This window comes from Loxodonta africana, chromosome 12 (genome assembly GCF_030014295.1).
Source record: "Loxodonta africana isolate mLoxAfr1 chromosome 12, mLoxAfr1.hap2, whole genome shotgun sequence".
Lineage (NCBI taxonomy): Eukaryota > Metazoa > Chordata > Mammalia > Proboscidea > Elephantidae > Loxodonta > Loxodonta africana.
In genome coordinates, this window is record NC_087353.1 from 58,906,513 (window position 1) to 58,919,533 (window position 13,021).

Genomic DNA, 13,021 nt, shown 5'->3' on the forward strand with positions numbered 1-13,021 from the left:
GGAGAGCTCTGGAGGTGTCCCACAGGGCCAGGTGTAGGGTTAGTAGTGGAGCGTGGCCAGGAAGGAGGCCGGCCCCAGCCCAGCCTTCAGGGCAGCACCAGGCAGGACCCAGTCGGGCTACTTTGTCCTCATCTGTCCATCAGGCAGGCATGGCCCCCAGGGATGGCTGAGAGGCCTTAGATGGGCCCACCTATCCTGGGTCCAGTGAGCACATGGTGGTCCTGCCAGCAGGGGGCTGCAGTGGCTGATGATCTCCCTCGCCATCCTGAGAATGAGCAGATGTGAGCCCTGTGTTGCCCACAGTCCCTCCCCATGCCAGGCGTGCAGGGAGCTCATGGTTCATGACTGAGAAATGCCATTTTCCCTCTGAAGACCTCTCCTCCAGTGGTGGCTGGGACACTTGCCTTCGTGTACCCCTGCCTACAGCGGACCACAGGAGTCTCAGAAAATGTTCTCCAGATTTGGTCTGCAGATACCCTGACCGTAGACCCTGCTTCAGGCAAACAGGGGAGTTAGAATCTGAGTTCTGGAACCTAAGGAGAGAGAGATGGACAGAGATGCAGAGAGACACAGAGATACATGGAGAGATGAAGAGAGCCACTCACAGAGATACAGAGACATATAGAGACAGAGATGAGTGTAGAAAGGGAGAGACTGAGAGGTGGACAGATAAGGAGAAAGAGATGGAGAGAGAGAGAGACAGTGATGCAGACAGAGACAGAGAGAATCAGATACTGAGAAAGAGACACACACACAGGTGGGGTGGCTAGAAGGGGACAGACAGATGAGTGAGTAGGTGGGGGGTGGGGTGGGAAGCGAGTGAGGAGCCCCTGGAGGACAGTGCCAAGGGCAGAGTGGCCCTGGGTCTGTCCCTGCTGGCACTGCATGTGGTCAGTGGGTGAGTCCACCCGTCTCCCCAGTGCCCAGATGAGGTGGTTTGGACCAAGGGATTAAGGCCCTTGCAACCTCTGGGTGGTTGAACTCCAGGACCATGACTGCTCTGCGGCCCCTGCTTCAGAATCCTCAGGTTCGGGAGCTGGGCCACCGCCGTTGGCGGATGAGGCATGTTCGCCCCAGGGTGCTTCTAGATCGGAGCCACATTGATAATCACCATGCTCCCTTCAAACTTGGACACCTGGCTTCTCCTTCAAAATCCAAAGTTGTAGGCTCATAGCTGGAGCCGAGGTGTAGTGGCCCTCGGGGTGGAGGGCCCACCACCCCAGGCCCACCCCCGGCTTCCCTTCACCTGTGTCACGTGGGGTCTGTTGTGCATGTGTGTACTGTCTCCAGCGGCATGCTTTTTGGAGTAGTGGGAACGCCGCCTGGGTGTGATTTGCCCATGAAAGAGGAGGCATAGGAGTTTACAAGGGTGGATGCAGCGGTGGTGGCAGTGTTTGCTGCCCCCTCCTGGTTTGTGCCCTGGTGGCCGAAGGTCTGTTTCCTCCTGAGCTCTGGGGCCGGCAGCCAGGTGATTGTTTCCGCTTGTCCCGAGAGTGAGGAGACCCTTCTCGCAGCCCAGGGCCTGGTCCTAACCTTCATGTTCTGCCGAAAGGCCTTCATAGCAAGCACCATGAAGAACCCTGCAGAGTCTGTGCAGATAATCGGGTGTTGGGCTGCTTTGGGGCTGACATCTCCCCCTAGCTGTCTTGAAGAGTTGGATGCTGTGATAGGTTTATGACACTGAGCTGAGCCTGATCTCGATGCTCATTGTGGCCTTGACTGGTGACTTCAGTGTCCCTGTCCCAGGCCCAGCCAGGCCCTGCCTGATACTGGAGCCTTTGTGGGCACCTGGCCTGTCTGCCACTCGCTCCTGGCTCAGACCATGGGTGGTGGGTGTTGGGCTTTCTGCGAGCTGATTAGCAACACAGCCCTGGCTGCACCTGACCTGCGTCAGAACCTGCGTTTAACGAGTCCCATGGTCTGAGTGTCTTCTCCAAGGGCCCCATTCCACCGCTCTCATGCAAGTGGTGTGGCGGTAGTTGTAAAATGTGTGATTTTTATCTCGACAGTGCCCCTTTAAAAAATCAAAGTCGCACCCCGCCTCACTGGCCAGCAAGAAACCCAAAAGGGAAACAGTAAGTGCGCTTGGTCCTTACAGCTCTGTTTTTTGCCCTGTGCCCTCATTTTTACAAAGGACAAGGATGGGAAGTCATGTTCGCCCCACGCTAAATGTGTTTGGTTCATTTAACCTGTTGAATCCGCTCTCCCCAGTCCCAGCGCCCCCGCCCTGGAAGGGAGTTTTGTGGAACAAGCAAAGCTCACTCAAGGTCTGTAGGCAAAAAGCCAGTGTCCTGCCAGTCCCTGCCGGCCTCGTTGCCGCCTCCTCCCGCCAGCTTTGCTTCTGCCCTGTGGTCTCCCTGAATGGCCTCGTTTCCCTTTTTTTTCTTGCTGGCAGTGGAATGAATGTCAGCGGTGGAACTAACGTTGCTGCTGTTTTTGCAAACGACGCCTATCACGCATGCTGTGTGCGCTCCCGCACTCTCCCAAGGACCTTGGTTTTCTTGTGTTTTCCCTGCGTCTCAGGTTGCAGGGTCAGGGGGCCGGGAAGCCTGGAGCCTCCCAGGGACTTAACTGCCACCCATCCCACCGGCCCAGGGAGGCCTGGCTTCAACCCATGTCCTCTGTCAACGTGGAGAGAGGGGGAGTCAGCCTGTATTTACATTTTTTCCATTTTTGGAGGGGTGAGGGGATCCAGAGTAATCATTCACCTTTAAATTGATGGGCTAGGTGAGGGTCTGAGAAATGGAGGAAGCCCATCTGACTGGTGGCCAGGAGTTGCTGGCTGAGGCAGGAAGTGCCAGCCCCTGTGCTGGGTCGCTGGGGTGCTGGGTCGCCTCCTGGTCAGGCGGCCAGAGCGTCATGGAGGGGCCACTGGGAGCATGGTCCCCCTGCCGTGTATAGTGAGTGTGAAGGCGGGTGTTGCCATCCAGTTCACCTTCCCCAGTACCGGGCTTCCCTCCTCCTTCACCAGCAACCCTAAAGCAGACTCAGCGTTGTTGATACCATCCACTCCAACCAAGCAAGGGGTGCCTAGTGGAACCTCCTGGAGTGGCCATCACCTGCACAAACGCCACCCTGGCCCATGAAGGGACTCGGGAGCCAGGCGGGAGGCCTGTGCCAGTGCAGCCCCCGGGGGCCAGGCTTACCCTGTCCTGGGAACCAGCGCCCCAAGTGGCCTCTCCTCAGCATGGCTTTGCTCTCCACCCGCTCCTGGTTCTCCTTGCTGTCACTAACCCCTCTCTCACTGTCCCCTCCCTGCAAAGGCAGGAACAAGCCAGGGAGGGGCTGGCGAAGGCAAGGTAGGGTGGCTCCAGCCAGATGCCTGTCTCGTCCTCCATCCTGGGCACCGATATGGGACGTGTGGGTGTCTGGGTGCCCTCAAAGTGACAGTGCCTCCCTTACCCACAACCTTTTGTGGTCGGGAGCATCAGGATGATCCAGTCCCATCTGTATCCTCCTCTAAGGGCGGAGGCAGGGCCAGGGCTGGTGTTCTGCCTCAGCCGGCTGGCTGGAGCTTGTACCTTTTATGCGAGCTCAGCTCTGGGTCCATCACTGCCAGCTCAGGCCCCCCAGCCCCCCGCCTCGAGCTGGGGAGCCCTTCTCCAGAGCAGTTCAGGAGCGGGGTGTTTACGTCCCCAGAAGGTGGCACAGACAGATTTCCAGAGAAGGTTTGGGGAGTAGACCATTCCTGGGGCTGCGAGCTCAGCATCTGGGGCTCTGGGTCCCAAACAGGGACGCCTGACCAGCCAGCCCTCCTCACCCACCCTTGTCCCCGCAGAGTCCTGACAGCATCCCGCCAGGCTATGAGCCCATCTCCCTGCTCGAGGCGCTCAACGGCCTTCGGGCCATCTCCCCTGCCATCCCCTCAGCCCCCCTCTATGAGGAGATCACCTACTCAGGGGCATCAGACGCCCTGTCCCAGGCCAGCTGTCCACTTGCTGGGATCAGTCAGGTCGTGGACAGTAGCCACCTGAAGGGCAAGCCGCGGAACAGGTCTCCTGACAGGTGAGTCTGCTCTGCCTGGCCCTCACCTGGGTAAGGTGTGTGGGAGACCCCCACCCCTGCTCTTAGTGGGCCCAGGGAGGGAGGGGAAGTGGTTATTTTATATGAAATTTAAATCAGGTTTATATGTGGCTTTAAATAGTTTGTATCATTCAGTGATGCACCAAAAGGACTTACGAGATCCACTAGCGGCTTATACACACGGCTAAGGTTTATTATACCGAGGCTGTGGTGGTTCAGTGTTAAAATTCTCACCTTCCATGCAGGAGACCTGAGTTCAGTTCCTGGCCAGTGCACCTCATGCGCAGCCACCATCCATCAGTGGAGGCTTGCATGTTGCTGTGGTATCTGAACAGGCTTCAGTGGAACTTCCAGTCTCAGACAGGCTAGGAAGAAAGGCCTGGTGATCTACTTCCAAAAATCAGCAAACAACAACCCTGTGGATGACAACGATCTGATCTATAACTGGTCACAGGGATGGCTTAGGACCAGGCAGCATTTTATTCTGTTGTGCGTGGGGTCACCATGAGTCGGGGGCCGACTTTGACTTCAGTTAACAAGGACAGCAAGGTTTATTACACAGAGCATACAGAGCAAAGGCAGTGGTGTCTGGTGGAATGCAGAGGGCTTCTGGTGTCTGTCCTTGTCCCTGGCCACACTGCAGGGAGAGCATAGAACGTGTGTGCCCAGGGAAGGCCATCAGAGTCTCAGGATCTGAGGACTTTATGAGAAGCACATTCTGCTCTGTGACCAGTCGTGGCAGCCAAAGCGCAGGGCCCAGTAATGAAGCCAGTGCCCATCGTCAGTGTTGATGCTCGTACAGAGCCACCTGGACAAGCCAGCACAGCATGGTCCATTGCTCCAGACTCGTCCATCTCTTAACACAAAGAACCCGAGGGTCACATACCCAGTGGTTGGCCAGGGGTCCATTACAGTTCCCTTGGAGACGTGCAAGCAGAGAGAGAGCAGGTCCACTGGGTCAGCTCCTTCCACACATGTATTAATTTTTTAAATAGAAGAGTGTAAAGAAGTACGTTCTATAATACCACACCCAGGCTCGCCTCTGATTTACACACGTGACCAAACAACTCCAAAGATTCAGAAAAGATGGGAGTCCTTTTCTTGATACTCCCCTCACCCCAGTCCTCTCACTCCAAGAATATACCATCAGTGGTTTCTTTTCTCCTTTAAGGAAAAAAAAAAAAAGAGTTGTGCCAGCATGCATGTCATGGAGCCTTTTTGTCAGCACGGGTCTGTGAATATCCCCTGACTGCTGGACGTTTGGGCTAGCTCGTTGGTACCACTAGAAACACCTCCCAGTGAACGCCTTCTCTGTAGATCCTGGTGGACCTTTGCCCCACTGTGCCAGCAGAGGGGTTGATGCTTCCTGTCTAGTTGTCCTCTGCGCCCACCTTCACTCCCTGTCCCTTCCACCCCCAGCACCCTGCGGTCGCCGTCATCCCCCATCCGCGAAGAGGATGAGGAGAAGCTCTCAGAGGACTCAGATGCCCCTCCCCCACAGAGCAGCGTGGAGCTGGCACAGCGGGAAAGCAGCTCCCCTGAGGTGAGGCACTGCTCACTCCTTCCCCACCCTGGCCCAGCCTGCCTCCAGAATCTGTGTCCTTGCCCTCGTGAGCCCATTCCCACTGCCCATCCCTGCCATACTTGCAGCCTCCCGTGTCTTCTCCCCTGGCCACATGTGGCCTTGTTACCGGCGAGCTGGCCCCAGACCATGGCTGATGGCACCAGTCCTAAGCACTGGAGCGCCAGCCAGACTTTCCTCTTTATCCCCTAGAGTTTCATCACGGAAGAGGTTGACGAGATGTCATCGCTAAAGCAAGGTGAGCCCTCTCCTTCCCAAGAAGCTTGACTCTTCTAGAGGTTTCTCGAGGCATGAGATTCCCTCACTCCCACCACACTCAATCACAGCCTGCCCCTCCCAGGGGCAGCACTCCCAGGGGTGGCCGGCAGCGTCCTTTGCTGCTCTTGGTTGCCCCGCCATACCCATTCCAGGGCCTGTGCCAGGGTTTATTAGTAGCATTTATTTTGCTTCACTCCTGGTCATCTCTGCATGTGGTCTGGCAGGGACTATGGGTCACTCACAGATCAGCCTCCAGGCCTGTCCCCCCTGTATCAGTCACCCAGTCACATCTTAGTCTGGGCCTGCTCACAGCCCCCACCTCCAGAGTGTGGTTCCTGCCCTGGTTTTGAGGGGTTGTCTCTGGGCTGGTGAAACACTCTCCTTCCACCCTCTCAGCAATTCCACTCCAGTTAGATACGTTCTGCCTGCCCTCCTGATGTGTACGCATAGTTACACATGCATGTAAGGCAGCACTCCGTCCTGGCCTCAGACAAGGGTGGCAGAGCCGTTGGGGTGGGGCCTCAAGGGAGGCTGTGCCGCTCACCTGGGAGGATGACAAGTGGTTAGCAGCCATCAGCGTTTGATTTTTTTAAAATGTGGTCATTGAATACTCATGTAATCAAAACAAAAGATCCAAGGCAAGGAAGAGAAGGAAGGAGAAAGAAAATGAGGAAAGGAACCATCTACCTTTGGGGCTCTTGCAAGGCTGGGTGGGAAGTTGGGGTAGGGTCTGAGGCTGTGAGCTGCCAGGTGGAGGGACGGATGGGCTCGTGGGCCTCTGGGTCACTGACCTGGCCCTCCTCACTGCAGGGAGCCAGGCCCCGTCCGTTGAGAGCGTCCTGCAGGACAGCAGCCCCGAGCACCGCGGCCTCGGCCCACCCGCCGACATCTACCTGCCAGGTACAGCTCTCATACCATGGGGGCTCGGGGCACCTGCCCAGCCAGGGCCCTGTGCTGTCTCTGTCCTTGGTATGCGGCAGGGGCTGGCCGCTGGGAGCCAGGCCTCCTGTCCCCTTGGCTCTATGCCTGGGTCCACCCAACACAGGACCCAGGCCAGGGCAGGTTTCACAGCCACCCCTCCTGTAGCACTGGCTCTTTGGAGTGGAGCCCGACTGCCAGGCCATTCCCACCTGAGATTCTCCATCTGTGGGACAAGCCCAGGGGCACTGGGCAAGTGCTGGGTAAGCTAGCCACAGGGTCTCTGCCCTTGGGGGCCATCGTCCGGTAGAGCTACAGACAGAAAGCCCAAAAGCAAGCATGTGGCTTCGTGTTAGGTGGGGGGTTCAGGCCAGAGAGAGCAGGGACAGTGACCTCTGGGCCACCCACCTGCCCCAGCAGCAGACGGGCTCCCACGGCACTCAGGGGAAGCAGTGTGCCGCAGGTCAGGGCTCAGACGGCAGGCTGTGTGCCCAGGTGCAAGTGAGGCCAGGGACAGTGGGAAGGGCCTTGCTTTTCTCTCCCCCCTTCACAAAAGCTTTTTAGGCCAGCCCCCTTGTCCTCTGCCTGCGAGGTTCAGATTTCACTGCTTCAAACCCTGGGCAGCAAGGAAGGGTGCTCAGATCATTTGTGCTGGCTGCTAGACACTACAGAGGTACTGGAAGCCCAAGACAGAACTTCCAAAGCAGCTGCCTGGCAGAGCCCGGCACCCCCAGCCTTGTTCCGAGACTGGCCGCTGCTTGGTCCTCCTGGTTGACTCGTCAGTCTGGGGTGGGGATGGTTATGATGGGCTTTGGTGTGAAAGACTCCCTGTGCAAAGGGCCCCTTAGATAAGGCAGGTGTCAGGGTCCCCAGATGTGAGAAAGCAGAGTGTTTTTTTTATTGGCACAGAAGAGCCTCCCCCAGATATAAACCCATGCGCAAAAGCCGAGTGTAGGACCCACACAGTTAGAAATAACACGGGCATTCAGGTTAGCTCTGTCAAGAGACATGACGCATGAGGAATACCAGCCTCTGGGAGCCGGGAGTATGATTTTCGGCCCTGCATGGTGCCACGGGCATCTGGAGGGATCCCGTTCCTTGCCCCTCCCAGGGGCCTGCAGAGCATTGGAGTGTCCATGGCACCAGCCAAGGCAGGCACAGCTGCTCCGTCTGCTGGTTAGGCCAGAATGCAGGGATCTCGGGCCTCATCCCTGGGCAGGGGTCTTGGCCTCCTTAGTATGACAGTGGACTGTGGTGGGTATTGGGTAGCAGGAAGTTAAAAACAGCAGGTGAGGAGTGCATGATAACAGCCAACATGAGGTTGGTTTCCAAAGTGGGAACATCACTCATGTCGCCACTTTTCCACTTCTCATTCTGACACCAGCCACCCACGTGGCACTTTGATTCTTTCTGACTCTAACCACCCAGGGTTGAATCTGCAAAAGTTAAGACTCTATCCTTTCAGCCCCTGCTGAACGCGTAAATGCCAGGCTGTCTGCTGGCTCTCAATGGCCCCAGTGTATTCGATAATTCGCTAGGATGACTCACAGAACTCAAAAACCAGTACCTATGCTTATGGTGACCCATTTACTGTAACTGAAAGGACACAAGTGTAGAGTCAGATCAGGCAAGGTCCTGGCTCCAGGCCTCTACTATCCCCAGGGACATGTTGCTCCCTCACCCCTGCATGGGTGCTCTCAGCAATCCTGGAGGCTCTACCTGAGATCTCCAAGGTCCTGGGTCCCATAGTCCTTGGGACCTCAGTGAATGTGTATGACTGGGGCCTTAATGCATAGTCCTGATTGATCCAATCAGTGAATATGCATGGATATGTCTTTTCAGCGTGTGTGTGTGCATGTGAACACACACACACCTGCACGCATCCTTTTCATCGACTGCACAGTCATCCCCTGTGGCGGTAGCATAACTCAGTAAACTTCTGTGTCCCTCTTGATGGGAAAAGAGGCGATTTGGGGAAAAATGGAAACCTTGGTGGCATAGTCATTAAGAGCTATGGCTGCTAACCAAAAGGTCGGCAGTTCAAATCCACCAGGCGCTCCTTGGAAACTCTATGGGGCAGTTCTGTTCTGTCCTGTAGGGTCACTATGAGTTGGAACCAACTAGATAGGAACAGGTTTGGTTTGTTTTTGGGGGGAAATATGTAAAATGGGAAAAGCCCAGGCCCCCAGTGTCCTGGACCCATGAGGTGGGGGCCCTCCCAGGCCTTAGGGCCGCACCTTCCCCCATTGGGGGTCAGCCCTCAGCAGCCCTAGCACCCAGCCCTAGGCCCTCACTTTTAAGATGCAGAAGTGACACCACAGCATCTGAGTCTCGTGCTGGGAAATCTGCCCCCTGTGGGCCGCTGGATGGCTCGCATGGCATGGGCAGGCCTCACGTGATGCTGGGCCCGGCACTCTGGTTTCAGCGGTTGTTGGTGGATTCCCCCTTGCTTCAGCAGAGCTCCATGTGGGCCGCAGGCATTGTGTCGCCCTCCCCTGGCTTCTCATGCAGACATTGCGAGCGCTTTGCTAACTGAGCTCCGTCTGTCTTTCCTCCTTTCTGACAGCCCTGGGTCCCGACTCCTGCTCTATTGGTATAGAGGAGTAAGCTGGTACGTGACCTCCTTTCTTCGCTTTCGAGGTGGCTTTCACGGGCATCCGGCAGGGCAGTGAGATGAGTACCTTCAGGTTTTCTGGTCGTCTTCCCCATCCACGGCATCCCCCATGGGCATAGATTCTGAATCCAAGCTCTCACAGGCACCTTCACCCTAAAGATGAACTCTGAGGGGGTGGCTGGTGGCGTTTGGAGCCAGAGGCTTTCCCACCTGGACTGGATGGGCCAGTCAAGTCTTTCAGTCGTTAGGGTCCCGAGAGATGGCGACTCAGCCCAGACATGTGTGGGCCGCCCAGGCCTGCTGTAAGCAGGGCTTCATGCAGTGCCCACATGGGAAACGTGCTTCAAGGTGTGGCTCACCTGACCAGACTAGGCTCAGGTGTCTCTTTCTTTGTTGACTGGATGGCCAGTCTTGTGTTCCTGCAAACACCTTTCTCTCCTTGAGAAGTTTCTTCCTGATCTTGTCCCTCTGTGGAGGTAGGGCCCAGCCCTTCTCTAAAGTCGGCTGCAGCCTCCATGTCAGTGGGAGGTGCTCTTGAGAGTTGGGATTTGTGTAAAACTTCCGAAGTAAGAAATAGGACAGGCCTAGAGGCAGAGAAGCTGTTGGGCCTGTGGGCTATGGCACAGCTGAGCCCCTTTAGGAAACACCCCCTCCTTGCTGAGTTGGAGTTCTGTGTCCCAGGCCACCAGGTGACTGTGCAGAAGCATTTCTTGGCCTGCTGGTTGAAGGAGCTCATGGCACCCGAGTGTCAGGGTGGGCGGGCAGCAGGCACAGGCTATCTGGCATTCTGTGGCCCTGAGAAGTGTGGGCTGACCCTGCCTGCCTGAAACAGACCATCCATGTGAGCTTGGCAGGGGGCAGACACAGTCAAGGACGGAGCGCCGTACAGCATCATTGGGTAGTCTGGAAATGAGACAGAAAGCCTCCAAGGAAGCAACCCCCGCCCCCCCCCCCCGCCCCAGAAACCTGCTGGGGTGGCTTTGAGCAGGGGCTTGGAATCACCAGGGCTGGTGCCAGCCTGGCATCTACTGAGCTCCGTCCTGAACCATTGGAAAGGCCTCTGCAGGACAGCAGCTGTGGGAGACTAGGGAGCCTCACCTGAGAGAACCGTTGTTCTCCCCATGCTCCGCAGGCGCTCTGCCCTGGGCTCATGGAGGGTGGACCCCCAGGCCCGGTGGTGAGAAAAGCAGGTGAGGCTGGACCGGTCGCTGAGCATAACCCTTCTGCTTCCCACCTGCAGGATGTTCTGCCTCCATGGAGTTGCCCCACAGCCTCGTCACCGCCGGCCCCCCCTGGCCTCCACTGGGTGGCCCTCATCCTGACCCCGGGGCCACCAAGCTGAGCCTCCTCTGAGACCTGGCCTAGCAGGCGTTGGCAAGGGGCCGCTTGGACCCAGTGCGACCCAGCCTCCCATCTGCACGTGTCCGCAGCCACTGGCTCTGAGGACCAAACAACCCTCAACTAAGAGCACATGGACTGTCCCCTAATGCCCCTTTTTTCTACAGTCGGCGTATTTGTAAATGGTACAAATGGAGGAGAGCAGCTTTCTACCCCATTTCCTCTTGTGCCGCTGGTTGGCAGCAGGGCTGGGTGGCCTAGCATTGGTGGGGCCCAGCCCCAAGCCGGGCGGGCTGATGCCTGGGAACTCATCTGACCTGTGGAGGAGCCTTTGCTGGCCAAGTAGTGCCGTGTTGGGCCACGCACTCTGCTCCCCTCTCCCCTGCTGGCTGGCTGGGACCCTTGGGGCAGGCAGGGGTCTGGAGACAAGGCTGGGATGCAGGGTACAGACACAGGGTGTGCATTGGTGGTTTTGGGTGGTGGCCTGCCCACAGCTTTTTGGAGGCCCCAATCCACCTGCGTCTCATGCCTCCAGGTGGGGGCCTCCTGCTAGACTTGGCTGCCCCGAGGGGCCTGCGCCTCTGCCCCGGCTTTCCATGCCACGTCAGCATCCCTGTGCGTTTCTCTTTGACTTTTGTTGTCTGCGGCTCCTGGAGTGGACCTGCTGGGGAATGGGGTCCCACTGCAATGTATTTTAGGATAACCCTCTGAGCAGCAGAAAGATGATAGGGGCTGGCACTGGACCTGGTACTTGTAGGGCAAGAGCTGCCCCGCAGGGGCCTCTAGCCAGCAGGGAGGGGTCCTTGTGGCTCCGGGGCGGGAAGTATCCTGGGACCCCCACCCCGTGCCCCCAGCGTCTCCCTGTGGCTGGGTTGGCTGGGCCCTGGCTTTGCACATCTTGGCACTTGGGAGAATCCGTCAGTCTTTTCCTGCAGTTGATCCTGCGCGTGGTACCCTCACCTTTTTGCAGCTCTGCTTCCCCCAGGCCACCTGCCCCTGCACTCAGCTTTTACAGCACGCTTCCTGTCCTGCAGTATGTTCAGGCACCCCACCCCCTAATATGCACACACTCAAGCAGGCTTCTCCCCTCCTATTGCTGTCAGTGTTGGTGCCACCGCTCTGTGTTAAGGGTGGTGCTGGTTTTCCCTTCACCCTTATGTGTGCTATCACTTGTAATCTGATTGGCTAGTTTTGTGTCTGTTTTTACTGTATATTTATAGTAATAAAATCATGCAGTAATATCCTGTTCTTCCTGTGTAGCCACATGGGGGTGCACTCTTCCCCTCGGACCCCCAGCAGTTTCATGGTCAGCTGGCAGGGCACTGAGTGGTCAGGGCTGGCTCTGGATACCCTCATGACTGTGCAAGCACCACCTCATGGCCCGGGCCAGTCACTCAACCCTCTTCAGCCTCAGTTTCCCCATGTGTGAGGTGGCAGTGGCAACTGGCTGCCCCAGCAGGGATAAGGGTTAAGTGAGGTTGTGTGTGGCCCACTGTCGGCCACCACAGGCGAGAGCTGCTGCTCCCAGCCATTATCTTCCTCGTCATCACTGCCAAGTCTTGGGTGGAGGGAAGGGGACCCAAGGGGCAAGGCCTTGAGGTGTACAAGGGGTGGTTTGAGCCCACTTCTCCATCACAGAGATGGCTTGTCCCAGGCATTGTGTTCCTGTCAGCAAGACATGCTGAATGCAGAATCCATGCTGCTTACTGTGAGGAAGGAAGCAAACTGTTGACACGATAGAGGTCACATGGTACTTGATTTGACCAGGGAGGTTGGGGCCTGCTCTGAGGAGGCAACATTTAAGTCAAGACCTGGGAGATGAGAAGGAGCCGGAAGAGTTGTCCCACAGCAGAGGCAGCAGGTGCAAAGGCCTGGAGGCAGAGAGCCTAGGTGTGAGTGGAGTGGAAAGATGTGGGAAAACTTGGAAAGATCCCAGAGCATGCAGAGCTCAAGCTTTATTGTAAGGGCTGTTGGGACCTGCAGAGTGTCTTAGGCGGGGCAGGGGCATGCTCTGATCACGGAGGTAAAGCTGCCCTAGGGTCTCATGAAGAATGAGGTGAGAGGACAAGTGTGGTTGCCAGGAGATGGGTTCCCAGCTAAAGCCTGACCCCTCCAGTGGGGCATCATGGTCCCCACATGCACCCACCCCAGCACTGTGGGCCCCAGCTCCTTCCTTTGCACGTACGGCCCCTCTGACCCCAGCCCAGGGGGTGAGGACAGAATCCGGGTTTGTTCTTGGTCCGGCCCAGGGCCTGTGGGTATTCAGGCCCTAAAGCTGGGCTGAATCC

At 57.1% G+C, this 13,021-nt stretch overlaps 1 protein-coding gene across 8 annotated transcripts in view; it reads left to right on the forward strand.

Annotated features, from left to right (window-relative positions):
• Positions 1 to 13,021, forward strand: part of MGRN1 (mahogunin ring finger 1) — a 77,650-nt gene that overhangs the window by 63,345 nt on the left and 1,284 nt on the right. For 2 of the 8 annotated variants that reach the window (XM_064295522.1, XM_064295524.1), the window contains exons 12-16: positions 2,010 to 2,075; positions 3,779 to 4,005; positions 5,443 to 5,566; positions 5,798 to 5,843; positions 6,674 to 6,763. In XM_064295522.1, the coding sequence (XP_064151592.1) occupies positions 2,010 to 2,075; positions 3,779 to 4,005; positions 5,443 to 5,566; positions 5,798 to 5,843; positions 6,674 to 6,763 (553 nt within the window). The other 6 variants (XM_064295523.1, XM_064295520.1, XM_064295526.1 and 3 more) reach the window with 6 other exon arrangements.